This window comes from Rhineura floridana, chromosome 2 (genome assembly GCF_030035675.1).
Source record: "Rhineura floridana isolate rRhiFlo1 chromosome 2, rRhiFlo1.hap2, whole genome shotgun sequence".
In the NCBI taxonomy this organism is placed as follows: domain Eukaryota; kingdom Metazoa; phylum Chordata; class Lepidosauria; order Squamata; family Rhineuridae; genus Rhineura; species Rhineura floridana.
The window spans coordinates 160,860,415-160,884,493 of NC_084481.1; the positions used below are offsets into that span (position 1 = coordinate 160,860,415).

At 42.8% G+C, this 24,079-nt stretch overlaps 1 protein-coding gene across 7 annotated transcripts in view; it reads left to right on the forward strand.

Moving 5' to 3' along the window:
• RAD51B (RAD51 paralog B) overlaps nucleotides 1-24,079 on the forward strand; it is a 560,435-nt gene that overhangs the window by 381,346 nt on the left and 155,010 nt on the right. Inside the window, exon 11 of one of the 7 annotated variants that reach the window (XM_061611114.1) lies at nucleotides 9,789-11,458. The exons of the other annotated variants lie outside the window; for them this stretch is intronic. Within the exon in view, the coding sequence (XP_061467098.1) occupies nucleotides 9,789-9,868 (80 nt within the window). The 3' untranslated portion in view covers nucleotides 9,869-11,458. Of the gene's footprint in view, nucleotides 1-9,788; nucleotides 11,459-24,079 lie in introns of those variants that run through there. 7 annotated transcript variants of the gene reach the window in all.

Here is a 24,079-nt window from a genome sequence, read left to right on the forward strand (position 1 = left end):
AATATAATACCAAAATTAGTATGGCTATGCTGGTACCATTGGTTACATATAAGCTGAGATATGTGGCCTCCATGCTTTCCTCCCAGTATCCCTTACTGGACAGTGGACTGGACACTCACTCCAACATAGCAGTGGGACAAATCATACTTTTTTTCCATTTGCAAAATGTTAAGTCAGACCTAATTGTAAACTAGTTGAATTTACCTGTTACTACCATGCAGATTTGTGCTCTGGTCAATATTTCTTCAGTGGACCATTAAAAATGGCGTCTTTCCCATACTGGGACCCTAGGTTGCATTACAACTACTTCTAGTTTGACATCAACTAGTTCTTCTGTTTTGTATCTTATAGCACTTCCCAAGACACAGCTTTTACAATAATTGAGCAATATATACTGGTTTGTTTGATTGGTGGGGGGGATTTAAAAAAAATTTTTTTACTGTCATTGCCCAACAGCAATGTGTGTTACAAAAGCAGTCCCTATGCACAGTACAGAGATGCAGTGAGGCCAGTGAAGCCTAAAATTAAACTCAACTACCATTCTCAGAAATGTGTGGTTTGGTTTCTGAGTGCATTTGGCTCTCATTTCTGTTTCTTTGGTCCCAAATCAAGTGAGCACTAGATATCTTGAAGGTTGTGACTGGGCATCTGTCATTCTTTACCTGAACCTCTTCAGTGAGCTTCAAATCTCATAAATGTTCCTAGTTAGACTGAAAGTACTTTGAAAGATACCTAGAATACAATGCAGAGTACTCTAAAATCAGTTATGCAGAGATTGTTTGCTTTTAAAGATATGAAGTGGTTTTAAATGCATTAAGAGCAACCTTGAATAGAAAAAATGTATCTTGCCCAAAAGAAAGGCAGGCTCAGGGGTGTAGTGACAGGGAGGGGGGGATAAATGAGGGCATGGCCCCCCAAATGAAATTTTCCTTCAGTCCCCAAATTTCTAGTATTGCAGTAACTTAAAACTTCAGTTGCTTTTAGAAATACAGTTTAGGCATCCAAAGAGAGGGGCAGGGCAAAGGTACCAAGGGCATGCAAACACAGCAAATGTAAGAGTTAAAGAGTGGATGGGGGAGGGAGTTGGCAAACCTAAGGGTTTACTATTGGAGGAAGGACAGGCAGGAAGGACAGTACTGTTATGCACTGCAGAGCATCTCCTCCTTCTCTGTAATGCTCAACCAGCCTCTGGAGGTTGTGGGCGTTATTAGTGCATCTGGTCGGTGTGCCTAGCCTTTGGGGCCTAGACTGTGCAGCAGCCAAGCCTGGTCCAGGGCAGGACTTGAGAAGAAGCAGAGAGGTGAGTGAGCTGGCTCTCCAAGGCCCAAGAAGCCTAATGAGACCTTACTAACTTAGCCCAGGCAATGGGGAGCTGGAATATTTTGTGGGCATGCATGTCTGGGGGGCATTTCTTCCCTAGTTTGTCAAAAAAGTTGAAAAACAATAATGCACCTTATTTAGCTTTTCTCATGCAAACTAATGTACTACCAAAATTGGGTGGGTGAGATTAGCTGGTGAAGCCATCTGAAGCAGTGTTAGCTGGCTGGCCCAGGGCCTTTCTGTAGAACAGATTCTGTGCTTGTACAGTGATTCTAGCACCTGTAGCTCAGAGAGATGTATAGTTCATATGTGACATGCTCTCAACCATTTCCTTGTGAAAAGTGATGTTTATAGGTATTAATTACATTTTTAAAGTGAAACTCCCCTTAATTGCTTTCCTGGCATGGCAAAGAAGACCAGGGTAGTTAGTTCCAGGAAGCAGCAGCCTCAGGAAAACTGAACTCATAGTTCATGAGGTTAGTAAAACATTGTACCTGTACAAGTAAGCCTTTCCACGCTTTCTATACTGAAGGACTCACCTTTGGTGCTTCTGCAGCTGTGTGTGAAAATCCATTCTCAACTTTGACACATGTGTTGACACCATACAGGTATTCAATTGTTCATCAGAGAAAAACAAACTTCATAGAAACAGAATAGTAGAGTTGGAAGGGGCCTATAAGTCCACTGAGTCCATCTGCCTGCTCAATGCAGGGATCTAAATTGAAGCATACCTGACAGGTGGCTGTCCAGCTGCCTCTTGAATGCCTTCAGTGTTGGAGAGCCCACCACCAGTAATTGGTTTCATTGTCATGCTGCCCTGCAGTACCCCACTCATTACCATCCCGCTGTTTGAAAAGGAGCCATTGATAAGCACTGTTTGAGTACAGTTCTGTAGCCAACTATGGATATACCAGATAGTTGTTCCATCCAGACCACATTTAGCTAGCTTGCTAATCAGAATATCATGGGACACTTTGTCAAAAGCTTTGCTGAAGTCAAGATATGTTATGTCCACAGCATTCACACAGTCTACCAGGGAAGTTACCCAATCAAAAAATGAGATAAGTTTAGTCTGGCAGGATTTGTTGTGGATAAATCTATGTTAGCTTTTAGTAATCACTGCATTGTTTTCAAGGTGCTTACAGACTGACTGCTTTATAATCCTCTCCAGGATTTCCCCATTGATTGATGTCAGGCTGACTGGTCTGTAGTTCCTAAGTTCCTTCTTTTTGCCTTTTTGAAGATAGGGACATTAGCCTTCCTTCAGTCATCTAGCACTTCACCCATCCTCCATGATTTCACGAAGATAATAGACAGTGATTCTGACAGTTCTTCAGCCAGTACCTTCAATACTCTAAGATGCAGCTCATCGGGCCCTGGAGATTTGACCTTGGTCAAAGTAATTAGGTATTCCTTGACCATTTATCTGTCAATCTCAAACTGCAATCCTGCCCCTTCAACTTCACATTTGCCAAAAGTGTCATAGATCCTCTTCTGAGAGAAGGCTAAGCCAAACTACGAATTGAGCACTTCTGCCTTTTCTTTGTCATCTCTTATTAGTTTGCCATCTTCATTGAGTAGCTGTACCACCATTTCTTTTCTCTGTCTTTTACTATGGATGTACCTGAAGAAAGCTTGGTTGTTGCTTTTAGCATCTCTCACTAACCTCAGCTCATTCTTAGCTTTAGCTTTCCTGACACCATCCCTGCAATTCTGTGCTAGATGTCTATGCTCTTCCTTTGTGGCCTGGCCTTCCTTCTACATCTTGTATGTGTCCTTTTTTGTTTTCAAATCATCTCTGAGCTTTTTGTGAAGCCACATTGGCTTCTTCTGCTGTCTTCAGGTAACAAACATAGTCATCAGGGACAGCACCAAATGGCAGCCAGGTGGGCCCCTGGCTGAGGGCCCTGCAGCCTACAGGGGCCCTCTCTAGGTTGAGGAAGTAGCTCTCCCCTTCTGTGGCAGGGTCCCTGCCATGGATCGCAGGGAGGGAGCTTCCCGCCTGCTCGCCAGCCCACCCACACCTGCTCACCAGCCCACCCACACCTGCTCACTTGCCCTCCCCTGCGCCTGTTCACTCACCCTGTCCCCCACCCGCTCGCCCGTTGGCCTTCCCCCCTGCCCGCTCGCTCACCCGTTGGCCTTCCCCCTGCCCGCTTGCTCATCCGCTGGCCTTCCCACCTGCTTCCTCACCCGCTCGCCCTCCCACAGCCCGCTCGCCTTACCCCTGCCCTCCCACAGCCTGCTTGCTCATCTGCCCCTGCCCTCCCACAGCCTGCTTGCTCATCTGCCCCTGCCTGCTCACTTGCCCCCCTACCTGCTCACCCGCTGTCTCGTCCGCACCCTCGCCCACCTGCCTGCCTGCCTGCCAGGTAGGTAGGTAGGTAGGTGGGGCATGCATGTGTGTGTGCAGGTGCCAGGGCCCAGGGCAGGCTGGTGCCCAAGTGCCCCGGCATGCCTGGGGCCAGCCCTGTTAGTAATCTTGGCTTTTGAACATGACATATTTGAAAGAATTTCAAGTGAACAGTTCTTCTGAAAGTTTTCAGAGAAATCATGGTGCATTAGACTTTATTAACAGTTGAGATCTTTGTGGTAGAATGACTTGCATAATATACATTTACTTCCTAGTCACTGTTATTTAGTTTACATAAGTATTTTGCATGTGGAAAATATTGTATTTTAATTTGATTTGCTTTTTTTGTAAACTTCTCAAATCATTGTTCCTAATTAAAATGCATAAGTTGGGGTTTATTTTTGTCGTTGTCTAAGAAAACTTTCTCCCCACAGAAACCTCTTTTGTAATGACCGATGCCCCAACCTTCTGCCCCCACCAGTTTTTATCTCTGCCCACCCAATGAAAATAGTCTTGTGATGCCACCCCAATTTCGGTGATCATGGGTAGAGGGAAGTATAGCAATGGGGAGGTGGTGAATTACCATAGAAGACGAGGACAAGGCTTTCTATGCCTTGTTCCTTGCTCCCACTCCTCTCATGGATGGGTTCCTCGTTGCTCATCTGCTGTGCCCATTGGCCTGTGTGCATGTTGTTGTTTAACGCCAGATCCATACACAATAAGACCTCACTCATCCATGATTTGATCGTAGATGAAGGTGCTGATTTGGTGTGCGTTACCGAGACCTGGGTAAGTGAGCTAGGAGCAGTTTATCTGGCCTAGCTTTGCCCACCTGGATACTCAGTGCAACACACCCTCGACTTGGTCTTTGCTCCAGATGGAGGAAGGAGTGGTCTGGAGATGGGGGGTGGATGCCCAAGATAATAAAAATGTCTTTGCCTGGAGATAAAAAGATGTCAAAGTTGGTACCAGCTGAGCTTCCCTGGGGAGAGTATTCCATAATTGGCAGCTACCACATGAAAGGCCTTTGCTGGCTGGGACTGATGGGAGTTGTAGCCCAAAACATCTGGAGAGTGCCAGGTTGGTGAAGGTTAATCTACACCAACTGGCAGCAGCTCTCCAGGATTCCAGGAAAGGGTATTTTCCAGCTCTACCTAGAGATGGCAGGGATTAAATCTAGGACCTGTTGTATGCACTGAGCTACAATCCTTCCCAAAGCAAGGATCATGATGCGACCAACAAGCTATGTAGCCCCTTCTCCCCTCAGTTGCATGGGCTGTTTGGAGAGTTAAAACAGCAAAAGTTACAAAATACAGAATATGAAAACAATAGCAGATTACATATATTTCATGCATTACTGTGCATATAATTCAGGTCTCCCAACTAGTATACGCATAATTGAGTGAAATGTAATCAATGCTAATATCACACTAGCTCTTTTCTCATGGGAGCCAGCAAGGATGCAGTAGGATTCATTTACATAATAAATTAAGTGCAAATAAAGGGATTCCTGTCCGCCCATTTCTTCAGCCTTCAAACCTTTGTTTGCTTCACAGATTCACAGTTTACATAAATGCTGGTGACAAAGGGAATGTGATTGAGTCCACAGTGATTAGTAGGGAGGCCCAGATGGACTGAGCTCTCTCCCACACATACGTCTACTAGAGAATATTAGGACACTATGAGTTTGAATTTCATTTCTATCTTCATCATGCCTCCTGGGCTCCTTCTCTTCATTCAAATCAGTATCTCTTCAAGTGGTAAATAAAATACAGAAATGTACAATGAAGACTAGAATGTAGCTCCCCCCATCCCATGTATTGAAATTGCTACATATTCATAATAAGCAATTGTTTAACTAAAGGATACAAAAATTGGGGGAGAGCCAGTGGATTGTACCCAGCATAGTGCTGTGTGAATGTTCTCTTAGTGCAAGCATATTTGCTTGCACAACAGAACATCCTCCCACTCTTCTTCCCTCCATGTGCCCCCCAGATCTGTTCTCCACATGCCCTCCAATGCTCTGGTGCATGTGATGCGTCCTTCCCTGGCTCTCCCTGTCAGGTTCCTACCTGCTCGTGGTTACTGCCTGTCAGTAGGCACCACCAGGGACTCCACCAGTCCGGACCGCTCTCTCTTATGGTTTCTCTCCCCGCTCTAGCACAGATCTCAACAGATCCCCCTGCTAGGCAACCACCAGTAACGTCCCAATACTAGTATTCCCAGAGACTCTGAATACTGGTATTGTTATTCTCTTCACCGCTGCCACCATTTGTTACAGTTCCCCTTCAGCCTTGGTCATTACCTTACCCTCCCTTCTGGTCTGTGAAACCCCAGCCAAGGATCAGGCCTTTGGTAAACCAAATTAAGTATTTATTACAGATAACAAAGCTAACAAGATTAACAAGATTTCTTCTTAAGGCACATAAGCATATGGTTTTACTCAATACTAATCCGAACTCCACCTCCCTCCTGGTAAACAACTCTCTAAACCCCACCAAGCAACCCACTCAGTTCTCTTCTCCCCCCCAGATTCCACTCTCCCTCTTCCTTTTATACGTTCAGCCATTTTAAACACTCAGCCAATCATCTAGCATTCTCTCAGTTTCCATCTTCAACTTCTCAATTTCTAACTCTCGCTGTTTATCTTTCCCATCAGCTTCCATCCTCAATCTCTCAGCTTCCAACTCCCTCTGCTTATCTTTTTCCTCAGTCTCCCTCCTCAACTTCTCTCTCAAATACTCTATATAAGCGGGATTGCTTAAATATCCTTCTGGGGTCTCTTCCCTGACAGGTTGTTTTTGCTGGGCAGTTGCAAATCCTATAAGTGCTACCCTCAATTCATCTACCCCTTTACCCTCGTGAAGTAAATTGAATGTTACGCACTTCTCCACCAGCTCCTCTCTTTTCATTTTTATATATTCAGCCATGGTGTTTGAGTTCACTCACTCTTTGCCACACACTCTTTGCCAGTCACTCTCACAAGTAATCTTGTTTTGTTATTTCTGTTTGCCACACCACTGGTAGGGATTCTCTAGTATTCGTATCTCACTGCTACAGCCAACACCTGTGACGTATTCTCCTGTGTTCGTATCTGGATTCTCTGTTGTTCGTATCCCACTGCTACTGCCACCACATGTGACGTCCTATTTGGGAAGAGTATAGGGTGTGCATGGGGAGGGGGAGGGGGAAGACCTGTAGCACAAGCAGAAATCCTTGCACTGGTAGGACGTGCTAGTTAAATATTGCCCAAGGTTATGTATCATTTTTCAGGTGGATCTATTTCCCCCCCCCCAAAAAAATAACTGCTTTGTAACAGAGCTTTTACCATTTCAGAGTTAAATATGCCCATCTGATTTAAATGCAGGGATATTTTGTGTGCCTGATTTATGTGTTGAAATCAACTCTGTTCATTTTTTCCCCTTTTCTCTAAACCAAGAAGGCACACTCTTTGGGCTGAACCACTGCTTCTACTTACCAAACAAATATTTATTATCATTTGCTAGTGTTGCTACATGTTAAACATAGCATGTGAAATAAAGAATATATTAAGGGATATTCTCTTTCAACTTTCCCCAAATTGTCCTTTATTCACTTTTTTTTTAGGCCTTAAGCACAATGGAAATTGGAGGTTATTTCTGTTTAATTGCCATCAATTATGGAAGGAGGACAGGCTCGTGTGTATTATCTATGTGTTAGAGTGGGTGGGAGAATTATTTCATTTCCTCTTTACTGGACAAAATAGGCAGCCTTTGTGGCACAAGAACCAAATGTAGATTTCCACCTCTCCCCTGCAATTTTTCATCTCCTGCTTTAAGTCATTCTTAGCCCCCAGCATCTCTTCCCTCTTCCTGTTAACAAATGGACTGCATTATTAAGTCAGCTTTCAGTGGATGCCACCATGCCAACAAGTCTGTCTGCTTTGGAAAGCCCCATATGCAGCCTGAACTACAACAATTCCCTAATTGATCCTGTGCTTATTGGCTAATCCCTCATAAAGTATGGGAGTCGTAGCCTCTTCCACATCTGCTTGCAAAACTACAGGGAGAAAACCAACCCTTCAAAGCATTTTTGCATGAAATAAGAAGACTAGCAGTAGGGAAACTGCATGGGGAAGGAATCTTCCATTTTCAGGCTGAGGAGGCTCATGAGATCTTTGAGTTATCCTTCCCTTCCACCTCTCATCCTTTTTCTTCCTCTTTCAGGTCAGCAGGATCAGGTTTATGTTAACAAACTATGAAGCTTATCATATAAATGCAGCAGCAGCAGGTGTTTGAATCTGGCTGTCTCCACAGAACAGGCCTAACAAGGTTGACATTGTGGCTAAGGCCAAGGTAATGCAGTAATTACTCCTTTCTGGAGACCCCCAGAGATTTCTGGGAACGAGTTAGAAAAACAAACATTTGCCAAGAGCAGAATTTTTTAAAAGAAGAAAAAAAGAACAGTAGCCTTCTCTATGCCAGACTGTGCAGGCAAGCATTTCCAATGCAGTATCCAGAACAGTACCCAGTTTCTCTTGAACGTATCTCAGATTACAGAGGAAAGAGATTGTGAGAGAGAAGCAGTGTGTTTGTGTCTGGGTGTCCACATCTGGAGGGGTAGCTTATTTTGGCTCTGGCCAGCATGTGGGAAGACAGCTGTTTACTTAAGACACTAATAGGTGCCAGAAGAAGAAAAGCAATGTTGGGGTGAGTGGGAGGGGCTGTTGATGCAGAGTTTAAGTATTTCTAATTATATAATATGGTTCAGTTTGTTTAATGGTTAAGGGCTGTGGGGTATTCTTCTTGAGGTGCTGTTTTATTGGTAGCTTATTGTGTAACCATTTCTGTTTGTTGCATATCTATGAAATATATGTAGCTATATGTGATGCTGTGTAGGAACATCAGTTTAGCACTACAGTTAGTGCTAGCTCCAGGATTTGGAGGGGGGCATGCAGCAAGATGCACTCAGTGGGCTCCCCTGTGATGACCCACCTAATCCTCTCCATTGTCACCACTAGGGATGGGGGAGAAATTCAATTCAGTTTGCATTTCAAGCACAATCTATCACATTCAAAACAATATGAGAACTGAAACAGACATCTTTTGAAATTCTCACTTACCCAAATTTTGCAGGGCAGTTTTCTGCCAAACAATGTTTACAAAAATGTATCTGTTAGGGGAAAATGTATATAAAAATGAAGATATTAGTGAAAATAACATAAAATGTATTATATTATTTATTTATTTATTTATATCCCGCCCTTCCTCCCATCAGGAGCCCAGGGCGGCAAACAAATGCACTAAAAACACTTTAAAACATCATAAAAACAGACCTTAAAATACATTAAAACAAAACAACTTTAAAAACATTCTTTAAAAAAGTTTTTAAAACATCTTAAATAAAAAGGGTTAAAAAAAAACATACTGTTTAGGGAAAAAAAGGTTTTTAAAAAAATATTAAAAGCAATTCCAACACAGACGCAGACTGGGATAGGCCTTCACTTAAAAGACTTGTTGAAAGAGGAGTCTTCAATAGGCGCCGAAAAGATAACAGAGATGGGGCCTGCTTAATATTTAAGTGGAGGGAATTCCCCAGGGTAGGTGCCACCACACTAAAGGTCTTTTTCTTATGTTGTGCAAAACGGACCTCCTGATAAGATGGTATCTCAGTGGGGCCTCACCTGCAGAGCACAGTGATTGACTGGGTATATAAGGGGTAAGACGGTCTTACAGGTATCCTGGTCCCAAGCTGCATAGGACTTTGTACACCAGAACTAGAACCTTGAACTTGGCCTGGTAGCAAATGGGCAGCCAGTGCAATTCTTTCAGCAGCGGGGTGACATGTTGGCAATACCCTGCCCCAGTGAGCAGTCTCGCCGCTGCATTTTGCACCAGCTGCAACTTCCAGACGAACCTCAAGGGCAGCCCCACATAGAGCCTGACACTGATTTTATGATTTTATACCTTTTATGATTTTATTTTAATGTTTTTGTGATTTTATTGTTTACAATTTTATTATGTACGTGCTTGATTTTATTTTTGTAAACCGCCCTGAGTGCCCTATTATAGGGTAGAAGGGCAGGATAGAAATATTTTAAATAAATAAAATAAATAATAAATTGAACGCATTACAGTAATCCAGCTTGGAGGTTACCAGTACATGGACAACAGTGGTCAGGCTATCCTGGTCCAGAAACGGCCGCAGCTGTCTTAGCAGTCGAAGCTGGTAAAAGGCAGTCCTAGCCACGGAGGTTACCTGGGCCTCTAGCAACAAAGATGAATCCAGGAGCACCCCCAGACTACGAACCTGCTCTTTCAGAGGGAGTACGACCCGATCCAAAGCAGGCAACTGACCAATCATCCGAACTTGGGAACCATCAACCTACAATGCCTCCATCTTGCTAGGATTCAGACTCAGTTTATTGGCCCTCATCCAGCCCACTACCGAGTCCAGGCAACGGTCCAGGGCTTGCACTGCCCCTCCCGATTGAGATGTTACAGAGAAATAGAGCTGGGTATCGTCAGCATACTGCTGATACCTCGTCCCAAATCTCCTGATGACCGCTCCCAAGGGCTTCATATAGATGTTAAACAGCATGGGGGACAAGATGGTACCCTGCGGCACCCCATAGCACAACTGCCAGGGGGCCGAAAGACAGTCATCCAATGCTATTCTCTGACAATGATCTTGGAGATAGGATCGGAACCACTGTAAAACAGTTCCTCCAATACCCATCTCACCAAGTTGGCCCAGAAGGATACCATGGTCAATGGTGTCAAAAGTCGCTGAGAGAGCAAGTAAGAATAACAGGGTCACACTCCCCCTGTCCTTCTCCTGATAGTCATCCATCAGGGCAACCAAGGCTGATTCGGTCCCATAACCAGGCCTGAACCCAGACTGGGATGGGTCAAGATAAACTGTTTCATCCAAGAGTACTTACAATTGCTGCGCCACAACCCTCTCAATCACCTTTCCTAAAAAGGGGGTATTTGCAAACGATCAGTAGTTGTCACAAACCAATGGGTCCAGGGTGGGCTTTTTCAGGAGTAGTTGGATCACCGCCTCTTTCAAGGTGGCTGGAACCACTCCCTCCCACAATGATGCGTTGACCACACTCTGGATCCACTTGGTCAACCCCCCCTTGGCAAGCTTTAATAAGCCAAGAAGGGCAAGGGTCGAGAGGAAACGTTGCTGGCCGCATCATTGCAACAGTGGTCAGGCTCACTATGAGAAATTGCTTGTAAAATGTGTACATTACTCAAAACTGCCTTCAAAAATGTGTTTATTAGGAGAAATACTGGAGAATATTAATGAGGATTTTTTTTTATAATTGCAAATTGCTGCAGAAATGTGAACTGAATTTAAGATTGGGAAAATTAGAAACTGAGAGAACTGAAATTGACAGGTACTTCCCTCCCTAGCCCCCACTGCCCATTCACACACCCTTTTCCTCTGGGCCCAAATCACATAACCACCCAGAGGGAGAGTAGAAGGCAAGTAGAGGATGCTACTCTGTCTCCTTAAACTTGTCACTGCTTCTGTGCTTCAAGGGGGCAGATGAACAGGCAGCATCAGCTAAAAGGAAGGAAGAGCAGCAGGGCCCAGAGGCTTTAGGGTTCAGCAGCGATTCCCTTGCAATAAGGTAGACCTCAACAGGTGCCTGATTATGCTGACATTGGCCCTGTCTAGAGTTGACAACCCAACGTTTGTGGAAAGAAATCTCATGCTAACTGTACTATTGTCTCTGACCTAGGTGGTTGATACTCAGGTTATTGTGATTGTGAAAAATCTTGAACATTTTGGAAAGCCATAGTATAAATAAATGTGATTGTATCCTTGTGCTGTCCCTTATTTGTTCTATTGTTGTCTTTAATGTCCTTGCTTCATAGATGATTTGCATGACAAATGAGTCTGTTTTTCAACTGATTCCACCTGATCCCCCCTACCTTGCTTATTATTGGAAATTTTCCATATATACACCCAGATCTGCAGTGTAAACTAGCATGATCGTATAATAGCAGCCATTATGCCATTGTTCAAGAACTGTAAACTGTCAGTGTTCAAATGCATTTGCTTGATAACGTCATGAGTCTCTATAACTGGAGAATTTGCAAACCTATCTTTATAGACAAGTTTAACTCAGATTTGGTCATGGTAAAATGCTGGGGAAGGAACTGGCAATCCCACCCCATACATACGGTCTGCCTAGTAAACGTCGCAAGATGTCACCCTAAGAGTCGGAAACGACTCGCACGATAAGTGCAGGGACACCTTTACCTTTACAATGAAATGGACTCAACGTCCAGTGAGTTGAGGGACGTCCTTTACTAAGGTTGGTGATTGTTAGATATAATAATCAGCCTCCATCCAATTGGGAGAGGTTATTTTCTCCTCCAGTGTCACACACACACACCACACACACACACACACCCAACATTGTCTTGGAGGGGCTCCCAGAAAAGTTTCTCAAGGAATGCAACTGGCTGCAGAGGGAGTCGTAAATTGTTCTTCCATGAACATCCTTAATTTAATGTAGGATTCAATCCTATGCCTGCATGAGCCATGAGAGTGTTGAACCCTTTGTGAATATGCTTTAGTGGTAGAACATTTAAATTAAAACATTAGAGGTATGCAAGTTAAGTACACATTGTGTAAATATGAAACAAGGATAAATCAAAGCATTCCCAATCACGCTGGAGGTAAAGGTACAACTAGTTTGTAGGCAAGAAGTCTATAAAGTTTAGGGCCAGTGAAAAGAAAAGTACTATATCGGAGTCAAGAGTAAAACAATACAAGATCATTGTTTATGCAAACTGGATCTGTCATACTTTCATCCTAATGGTGAACAAAAGGATTCTGGGTATTCTGGTTTAGCATTCTAGTAGTGAACAATGAGTCAGAATCTTCTCCTTGTTCCTATTTGCATATAGTCCCAAAAATAAGGTAGAGGTTGTGGTTGTGGTGATAATTTACTGTACCAGGCAAGAAGCGAAAGAATGGGAATAAAAAGTGCCTTTCTCTTCAGAGGGAAAATACAAAAATACATTCTTACAACAGTAGTGCAATTCTTTTACACAGTTACAACACAATCTATATTTTTTTTAAAAAAACATTTAATGTCTTTTGTTTGTTTCATGTTAGGAGAAAGAGCAGGAATCTGGCAAGGATGTTCTCTGTTCTACATCCTTAAAGTTGCCTCATGGGAATGGAAGGGATGGGGCTATCTTGCAAAATGTTCAACTGTTCACATGCATAGCCTGTGATCTGCTAGTTTGCCTATTATCACTAACTTGCCTTTTTGTTTAGTGCATCATTATTATCAATGAAAAAAATGATATTGGTCTATTATTATATTCCTTGCCTACAACAAATGGAGTAAAGAAACTTTAGAAACCCTTTGAGTAAATAATACTTCTGCTTGTTCTGATATTCAGAAGAGTCTTTAGCGAACGGTGTTGAGCTGGGATATTTTGCTAAATATATTTTAGTGTAATCTTTGTACTTTAAAATGCTTGATGCATGCAGTCTAGAATGTGGTACAAATGGAAATGAAATGTTTGATTATCTATATTGTAAATATTGAAACACTTTAGATTTCCCATTTCTCAAAAGCACACATAAACCACTGAATATAAAAGGCAATCAAGATCATAACACTGCTAGAATCAAAGGAAAGGGAAAAGGAAAAATTAACAACTTACATATAGCAACAACATATAACAACTTTGGCGAACAGCAACCAGCAGAGGCTGTAATTTCTGAGCTGGGGTGACAGACTATTTCCCCTACTCCCTGTCTGGCCATCTTGCTCCTAGAACATCTGCTCTGCTGAGAACTAATGGCCCTTTAAGTGCAATGGAACTTTTCTGGCGAGTGCTGGTAAAGGGATATTATGCTAACCCTGATTTCCAGACCAGCAGCACCTGAGCTCGGTCTGAGCAGTTCCTTGTGACGTCTCTGGCTGGCGTTTGGGACAGGGATGAAAGAAGTGGACCCATTCCTGGCAGCAACAGTGACAACAGCCAACAGAATGTAACATCTGTGCTGGGGTGATGAAACTGTTTTCTTGCATTTTTGAATTGTCAGGTTTATTATGTTTGTCCTTAATTGATATGTTTTAATTGACTGAGAGTTTGTTTTATGATGACTTTAAATTTTACAATGTTTATGTAATCAAGTTATTTGTTGTATTGTTGTGTTTTGGAATGATTTAGTATTTGATTGTTATTCAGTCCAGAAGTGCATCTGCACTCAACATCTATGATCAACATCGAAGGCCCTCCTCCGGGTGCCTACTCCAAGGGAAGCTCGGAGGGTGGCAACAAGGGAGAGGGCCTTCTCAGTGGTGGCACCCAAATTACGGAATGATCTTCTTGATGAGGTGTGCCTGGTGCCAACACTGTTATCTTTTCAGTGCCAGATCAAGACTTTCCTCTTCTCCTAGGCATTTTAGCATGTGTTTTTAAAGTGTTTTTTTAAAATGTGTTTTTAATTTGTATATTTGTTTTTAATGTTTTTAGCTGTTGTACACTGCCCAGAGAGGTTTGGCTATGGGGCAGTCTACAAATGCAATAAATAAATAAATAAATAAACATAATTAAATTAATTCTCACTGTGTAACTCCAATGTGTAGAGTATTAGGCTGTAAACACACTAGTTGCTAGATCAAAGCGTTTCCATTAGCCACACCTGGAGGGAGAACAGGTTGATTTGCTGATCAGTTGTGAAATCTCTTTGAAGCTAAATTTTAGGAAAAAACACACTCAAGCTGCTCCCACCAGGTTTTACAGTAAAAAAAGGGTGGGGTTTGATTAGTTTTGTGTCCCCCGTTTTCAGAAGAGAGAGATGGAGATGCACTTGAACCAGCAGAACAGTTAGTGTCTTTCTACCCTTAATCTGTAAACCAAGGGCAACCATCTTGTTTAAAATACCTGTATTACGAGTACAGTTGTGTTCCTATTATCCTGAACAACTGTTTATGTTCAGAATATGTCCCTGAACATACTGTGAACAGCTGGTGAAGTCTGCACTTCATCCCAGGTGGTGTCCTTGATTACGGCTCTGCTTCTGGATTTTGTCATGGGAAAGTCAGTACCACATTACATAGTTTCAAAATTCCTTGCAAAGTCTGGACAGTCATTGCAAAGGTCATGGTTCCCCATCCTTCAAACGTTGTGCAGCTGCCCCTGCTCACAGTAAATTGCTTCACAGCTGTGGATCTTATGTTAGTAACTGCAGCCATTCATGCCTGTCCATGCTTCCTACATCGCTCTGGTCTTTTCAACTATTTGTTGGCCACTGTGAGAACAGGATGCTGGACTAGATGGGCCACTGGCCTGATCCAGCAGGCTCTTCTTATGTTCTTATGTTTGTTTGTTGCATTTGTATGTCACCCCATAACACAAACTTCTCTGGTTGGTTACAATTTTTTTAAAAAAATGCAACTATACAAGAAAACATACAACAAAAACAGAGCACACATCACACCCAAGATGAAAAACAGATATTTAAAAATTGAGAGCCAGACCACTACAATAGTGCAACGTGAGCCTATCTGGGAAAGCTGTTCCATTACTGAGGTACTATTACCAGGAAGGCCCTCTCTCTGCCTGATGGTTATTCATCTTACTTCATTTGGCAGATGCACCTGGATCAGGGCTTCTGAAGCAGATAAGGTTTGGATAGATGCATATAGGAGAAGGCAGTAATTCAGAACACAAGGCATTTATGGCTTCAAAATTTAAAACCAACACTTTAAATTGGGCACAGAAACAGACTGAGCCACCAGTGTAACTCACAGTATGCAGGCACAATATGGTGAAATTGTTCTATTCCTGCAGATCCGTTTTGGACCAACTGCACTTCTTTAGCCCATTTTAAAAGATAACGCCGGATAAAACACATTGGAGGAGTCTCCACAGGAGGTTATGAGAGCATGGATAGTTGTATTTGTAGCCAAGCTACCTTATTTATTTATTTATTTATATCCCACCCTTCCTCCCAGCAGGAGCTCAGCTGTGCAACCAAAAGCACTGAAAACACTTTAAAACATCATAAAAACAGACTTTAAAATACATTAAAACAGAACATCCTTTAAAAACAGTCTTTAAAAAAATGTTAAAGACTTTTTTTTCAAAATAAAAGAAAGTTTAAAAACATTAAAAAGCAATTTCAACACAGACTGGGATGAGGTGTCAACTTAAAAGGCTTGTTGAAAGAGGAAGGTCTTCAGTAGGTGCAGAAAAGATAACAGATTGCTCCTGTCTAATATTTAACGGGAGGGAATTCTACAGGGTAGGTGCCGCCACACTAAACGTCCATTTCCTAAGTTGTGCAGAACAGCCGACTGATAAGATGGTATCTGCAGAAGGCCCTCACCTCCAGAGCACAGTGATCGACTGGGTATATAAGGGATAAGAGGGCTTTCAGGTATCCTGGTCCCAAGCGGTATAGGGCTTTGTACACCAAAACTAGAACCTTGAATTTGGCCCGGTAGCAAATGGACAGCCAATGCAATTCTTTCAGCAGCGGGGTGACATGTTGGCGATACCCTGCCCCAATGAGCAGTGTCGCCACTGCATTGTGCACCAGCTGCAGCTTCCGGACCAACCTCAAGGGCAGCCCCATATAGAGCGCATTACAGTAATCCAGTCTGGAGGTTACCAGTGTGTGGACAACAGTGGTCAGGCTATCCCAGTCCAGAAATGGCCGCAGCTGTCTTACCAGCCGAAGCTGGTAAAAGGCACTCCTAGCCACGGAGGTTACCTGGGCTTCTAGCAACAAAGATGGATCCAGCAGCACCCCCAGATTATGAACCTGCTCTTTCAGAGGGAGTACGACCCCATCTGAAGCAGGCAACTGACCAATTATCTGAACTCAGGAACCACCACCCACAGTGCCTTCAGGTAACTTTGCAGCTGGCATATCAGTCAAAGCTGACAAAAGACATTTCAAGCCACAGAGACCTCATTAGCCTCTACTGACAGTGATGGATCAATAAACATCCCCACACTGTGAATCTGATCAGTTTGAAAGAGTGCAATTCCATCTAGAACAGGCTGAAGGTCATTATCTTGGGGGGGATGAATCACCAGCCAACAATACTTCAGTCTTGTCTGAACCGAGTCTCAGCTTGTTCGGGCTCCTCCAGTTCATTGCGGTACCCAAGCACTGTTTCAGGACAGCCACAAAAAGAGAGATTAGTCTGGGTTTCATCTGGATACTGGTGACACCTCAGACCAAATTCGGTTTCACAGAGATGTTAAATAGCATGGGATATGAACTGGACAACTTGACTCTTTGTTTTAGAATCTTTCACAGCTTTGACATATTTTATATATAGTAAGCAGTCTATAAGTTGACTAAACAGCTATAAACAATAGAGCCCTGCAGAACCCTATCCAGTTCTGTGGGAGCTTGAGGCTCGCAAGGGAAGTATGCAGAGTCTGGTCTAAGCAGAGCATAGACAAGAACAGGACCTTGGACAACTTCAAGAAGGTGCTGCTGGTTAAAGTGTTCCCCTCTTAAGGCAGCTCCAGAAGATGTTGTCTCTGCAGGGAGTTGGAGTCAACTGAAGCCTTATGTAGGTTGATCAGACCTGGAGTGTGGTAGGCTGGCTATGTGATCGACAGGATGCTTATCTTATTTTGCAGTTTCTAGCTTCTGTGTGGAAGGGGATATAGTGTTACTGCAGAAGACACATTCCCTGACACATATCACTACATTTTTCCTAAGGAATTTGTCAAAGTTCACAATGTCATCTATGTACAGTTTTCCTGGGATACACTGGTGTTAGAAGCTCAGTTCAGGTGTTTAATCCCTTATGTGATGAGGGAGAACAGGGTCAAGTATGCTAGTTTCACTCACGCCATTACCATTACCATCCCCCCATGAGTTGGAAGCATAACTTCTGAACAAGAGCGCCTTTTCTACTCATATTGGCTCCCTATTCTATTTAGAACCCCGGTCTTCATGTGAGGAACCTACAAAAGTACAGTAGGCACCTCACTGCAGATACTTGCTTTCACCTTGTAGATTCATGTGATTCTAATTGTGTGGGGGATTACAAGGTCCAAATAGGGTTACATTCAATTGAGTATCTGCTTTTTTACTCTTGATCTTACTTAAGAGTATGTAAAATGTTTGGCTCCTCTGTCCCAAATATATGACTAATACTATAAAATTTCATTAAATTATTGTAAGTTACATAATATTACTTATGACAAAAGCTTCCTCTCAGGCCTAAAAAGCACTTGTATAATTCAGCAGAATTTTCCACTTGTCAAGTTTCAGACTATCAGCAATTTCCTCATATAGAGATGAAAGCAAGTGAACTTGCGGTGAATAATAATCAGCTAAAAACTTTCTCTTTGGATCCAGTGCACTAATAACAATATTATATATAAATATATACAGTGAAGGTTAAACATGTTTACATTATTAGACCACCCCCCTTGGAATTAAGCCATTTCAATGTAAATGAAAATAAAACTGCCAAAATTGTAATGCTATTATACAAATCTATGGTGCAACCACACTTGGAATATCGCGTAGAGTTCTGCTTGCCTCACCTGAAGGAGGATATTGCAGAGCTGTTGCACTCAGGACCTGCTTGCAGGCGGTTGACTACTGTGAGAAAAGGATGCAGGACTAGATGGGCCATTGGCCTGATCCAGCAGGGTTCTTATGTTTTCAGCAGAGCTCAATTGAACTGCTGCACCATCTTTCTGGCAATAGTTGTTCACCCAAATGTTTCAAGCACCTGAAACGACTCAGTTAAATCCCACACCTTCCAATATCTAAACCACCGACTACTGTAACTTAACATACTGTTGCAACTTCAATATATTTATTTTAATTCAGTTAACAAAAGGACCAGACATTCAAATGCTGATCTAATGCCTTTGATGTCCTTTCCAATAATGTAGAGGGGGCTAATAACAAGATATCTGTTTTAAGAACTTCAGACATTAGAGTCTCAAGACTATCTTTGAACCATGCAGTGCCTCATCACTAGGAGAAAATTAGGGATGACTTTCTTGAACTTACTGTGGTTTCAAGGTACCACATTTTGAAAACATTTTGATCCTTTTTCATCACTGTGTTTCCTTGGTTTAAGGTCATCACCGTTGGGTTTATTTATTATTCAACTCTTTGTTTACCACTTTTCATCAAGAAGAAATATCACAAAACAGTTTCCAAAAAATCCAACAAGATTTATGCAATATAGGCATTGAAATAGAAAGAGTAAAATACAATAAATTGACAGATAATGTCAAAACATCATCAAAATGGCCCAGTAGCACATAGGCAGCCAATGCAGATCCCGCAAAATTATTTGCTAGGTAGTTATACACCAGTGCCAATCTGTACTTTAGCAGAAGTTTCCAGGTTATATTAAAGGGCAGCCCTGTGTAGAACACATTGCAATAATCAAGGTAGGAGGATACCAGAGCATGCAAAACTGTGGTCAGACTATCAGGGTCCAAGAAAGATTGTATTCACAATAGCTGGAAAAAAGTGTTCCTAGCCATAGAAGCCACCTGCACCCCTGATGACAAAGATGTATCAAGGAGTCCCCCCCAGACTATGCACCTGCTTCTTTAGGGGGTGTGTAGTTCCATCCAGAACAGGTGCAGTACCAAGTTCTTGGATAGAAGAACCACCCACCAGAGAATCATAGAATAGGAGAGTCAGAAGGGGCCATCAAGTCCAGCCCATTGCTCAATGCAGGAATCCAAGTTAAAGTTAACAGCTTTTGACAGAGTTCCCTATAATGTTCTGATTAGCAAGCTAGTTAAATGTGGACTGGATGGAACAACTAGCAGGTGGATCCACAGTTGGTTACAGAATTGTACTCAAAGAGTGGTTCCTTCTCAAACTGCAGGGAGGTAATAAGCGGGGTACCATAAGGCTCAGTCCTGGGCCGAGTGCTCTTAAACATTTTTATTAATGATTTGGATGAGGAGATACAGGGAATGCTTATCAAATTTGCAGATGGTACAAAATTGGGAGAGATAGCTAATACCTTGGAAGACAGAAACAAAATTCAAAGTGATTTTGATAGGCTGGCGCATTGAGCTGAAAACAACAGAATGAATTTGCAAAGTTCTACACCTAGGAAAAATAAACCAAATGCACAATTGAAAGATGGGGGTTACTTGGCTCAGCAATACTACATGTGAGAAGGATTGTGGAATTATTGTTGATCACAAGCTGAATATGAGCCAACAGAGTGATATAGCTGCAAAAAAGGCAAACGCTCTATTAGGCTGCATTAACAGAAGTATAGTTTCTAAATCACATAAAGTACTGGTTCCCCTCTATTCTACACTGGTTAGGCCTCATCTAGAGTACAGCATAGAGTTACCAGGTCTCCTGTTTTTGGGCAGAGTCTCTGGTTTTTGGGGGGCCCTCCGGCCCTCCGGCTCTCCGGCTACCACCCCTTAATCTCTGGACTCTCAGCTTCAATTTAAAAAAAAATTAAGTTTCTAGGTGTTCTGGTTCCCGAGATATACACCAAAACGTCAGCTGCCACCCCCGCAACTGTTTAATCTATTTAACTGATACGACGCTGAAGTTGGTTGCTAGTTCCCAGTTCCTTATTTGCTTGAAAGTTCAAAACACTAAAAAAGAAGAGTTGACAACTACAGCAACTTCAAACCAAACTTAACATGTCTCTGAACCCCAAAATATATGTTGGGGTACCCTGTATGATATATCACTGTGATCGGGGGACTCTCCCCGTCAAGAATAACAATACATTTAAGCAATCAAAATCATCAGGCTTCTGATATTATCATAAATACATAATGATGTCATAAAATCATAAAAAATAAGTAACTGGGGGTACCCACCCCAAACTCTGCTCTGGAACAGGACAAATCATATACGCCAGGAAAGGGGAGGGTGTCCTCTATGAGATGCCACTGCGTCCTGCCTGGCCCAGAGCTTCTGCTGGGCGCAGGGCACGGAGGAGGGCATCTATGCAAAATCAAAGCAGACCAAAACATACAGGAAAAAATGAGTAACTGGGGGTGCCCACCCCAAAATCTGCTCTAGGCCAGGACAAATCATATACCCCAGGAAAGGGGAGGGTGTCCTCTACGAGATGCCACTGCATCCCGCCTGGCCCAGAGCTTCTGCTGGGCGCAGGGGAAGGATGAGGGCATCTATACAAAATCAAAGCAGAAAAAGACATACAGGAAAATAAGTAATTGGGGGTGCCCACCCCAAAATCTGCTCTGGGCCAGGATAAATCATACACCCCATGAAAGGGGAGGGTGTCCTCTATGAGATGCCACTGCGTCCCGCCTGGCCCAGAGCTTCTGCTGGGTGCAGAGCACGGAGGAGGGCATCTATGCAGACAGTAGAGAATCTTCTTACTCTTACTCATTTCTCAGACCTCTTTCTGAAGTGAAGGGTCAAATCTGTAAAGACGTTTGGAGCAGCCACATTAAAAGATAAGGGCAGGGCATTCCGGGCAGGGGGTTGCCAACCCTGTTTGGAGATGGATGTCTTTGCAGAGGATCCCTAGTCAAGCTTTACCAACAGCACAATCCTAACTATATCTACTCAGAAGTAAGTCCTGTTGAGTTCTATGGGGGGTTAGTCCCCTAGTACGTGTGTTTAGAATTGCAGCTTCAAGGCCATCCATCTTTACTCCCGAATGCTCCCATCTAACATCTCCACGACACTAGGCTCCTTTCTTCCTACAGAGACCTTCTGGTGACTGGCCTGGCCTGAAGGCACTTAAACCCTTCTTGCCGAAAGCAAGTAGGCTAGATTAAATGTTCCCTACCCAGGCTCCATCTTTTAGCTAAGATGTCTAGCTTAATTTCCAGTCAGATATTTTTTTAATTGTACGCTCCAAGCAACTGTGATTGATGCTTAATGTATCATGCTTAATGACATCACTCAGGCCCACCCCGTGACATCACTCGGGCCCGCCGCGTGACATCACTTGGGCCCACCCCTAAAATCTCAGGTTTTGGGATGCTTCTGACATGGCAACCCTAGTACAGCATCCAGTTCTGGACACCACACTTTAGGAAAGATGTATACAAACTAGAACAGGTTGAAAGGAGAGCAACAAGGATGATCAGGGACTGGAAACAAATCCCTACGAAGAGAGACTGAAACAACTGGACATGTTTAGCCTTGAGAGGAGAAGACTGAGGGGGATGTGATATTATATGATTGATATGATATGATATGATAGCACTCTTCAAGTACTTGAAAGGTTGTCACACAGAGGAGGGCCAGGATATCTTCTCAATCATCCCAGAGTGCAGGTCATGGAATAATGGGCTCAAGTTACAGGAAGCCAGATTTCAACTAACCATTAGGAAAAACTTCCTGACTTTTAAGAGTGGTACGTTAATGGAACCAGTGACCTAGGGAGGTGGTGGGCTCTCCAACACTGGAGGCATTCAAGTACCATCTGGACAGCCACCTGTCAGGTATACTTTAACTTGGATTCCTGTATTGACCAGGGGGTTGGACTCGATGCCTTATAGGCCCTTTCCAACTCTGCTGTTCTATGAAACATAGCTGTCCTTCTCTCCAAATTTTGCAATGCAGTTCTCTAGCCAGATAATGTGTACAAAAATGCATATAACTAGGGTAGTGTGTGCATAAAATACATATGTTTTCTGAAAACAACATATACATAATGGAAGAAATTGCATGCAAAAATGTCTATATTAGGAGAAATTTACACTAAACTGCTGATGAATTTTCATGAGGGTTTTTTTTTTTAAATCACAAGCTGATGTGGAAATGTGGAGAACTGGACTTAAGATGGGGAAAATGAGAAATTGAGAGAAACTGAAACAAACAGGTTTGCACATCCTTAATCACCACCCAGCATCTCCATCTTACCAGCGTGTTTCATTAAGTGTTTCCATTTTCCTTTTTTGAAGCAGCTACACCTATTAACAAGAGCGTGCACATCACCAGTGGCAGCAAGAAGCTGCTTCGCTTGAGACTGAAGCTCCTCTGCTGTAGTGACAATGTCTCCTATATTGTCCTGATGAGAACTACTGCCTTCAGAAAGCTTTAATAAAAAGAGAATTCTTTAAAGTGTCTCTTTTAGCAAAAGGCAAGAGCATTGGCAGGGGAAGGAAATCTACAAAATATATGAATTTAACAGCCAAAAGTTCTTGAGATGGTTGCAGCAGAGGTTGGCTATAAAGTCACTACAACCTGGCTGCATTGTTCTTTTAAAGTACAGCTCTTTGAGGTTGATTATTTTCCAAAGTAACATACTGATGCTCACTTGTGATCAATGGCCTCCAGTAGGCAAAAAAGCCAAAGAGGAGCCACTAGATCAACAGTCCTGGGAATTTAGTCAATGCTTGAAAAAGTTTTGCAAAATGGCATGTGCAAGCATTCATTCCAACAGTGTCCCAACATTACAGCCTGCCAGTAATAAGGCAATTTAAACACTATGCTGGAGAGAACATGTCGATTGTTCTGTTGTAACCTGCAAACAAAAGGCTCGCTGAGCCAAAATAAAAATAGCAGGAGGGTCACGATAGGTCAAAGCCCCGCATTTCATTAGCTAGACTTTGTGATGTAATATATATGACTAGAACCAGGAGTAAAACTGACACTGTGGAATATCAAATAATCATTCTTTGCCACTCTCAGTTGCCTCCATATAAGTATAAACTAGGTCTTTATTAGAATGATGAATGAAATTTATTTTAATTGTTTTAATTTGGGAATTTTGGCAACTTCATGATGATTTGCCTTGGAAGCTAACTTTGGCTTCCAGATTAGACTGTTATAGTGTGTCCTATGTGTTCTAGTGTGATTCAGAAGCTGTCTGGTTCTTTATGTGGCAGCCCAATTATTAATCAGTGCAAGCAGAACATATTGAAAGTAGTTAATATGAAAACACTGTTGCTCTGTGCCTGTAGAGGTGAAGTGAGGGATGCTCCAGAAGGCCAAACTCTGCTGGGTAGGTTGCTCCACTTGCATCTTAGGAAGTGAAGATCAGTCTGACCTCAATGAGATTCACTAATAGGCAAAAAACATTGCGGTTTAAGAGCGTACCTATAGCCCACAGATATTTCTATCCAACTTTAAAAAGGAAGGAAATTGGGCAGCTATAGTGAATGTACCAGGGGGCAGGAGACCTGACCTCCTCTCTGAGATATTGTACTGTGCTACAAATTTGTCAAAATGCAAACACAATTTGGGTTGGTTTTTCATAGTCCAATCCACTTGCTGTGTAGCTTGGAAGAATTTGGTAACAGTCTGATATTTGCATGCTTATTGAGTTCAATGGGATTTACTCCTATGTAATCATGGTTAGGATAGGTAAAACTGACCATGGGGGAGGAGGGAGAGGGGGAGGGGGAAGGGGAAGGGGAAGGAGTGGATTGGAGGGGGGGAAAGGAAGTGGGAGGGGAGGGC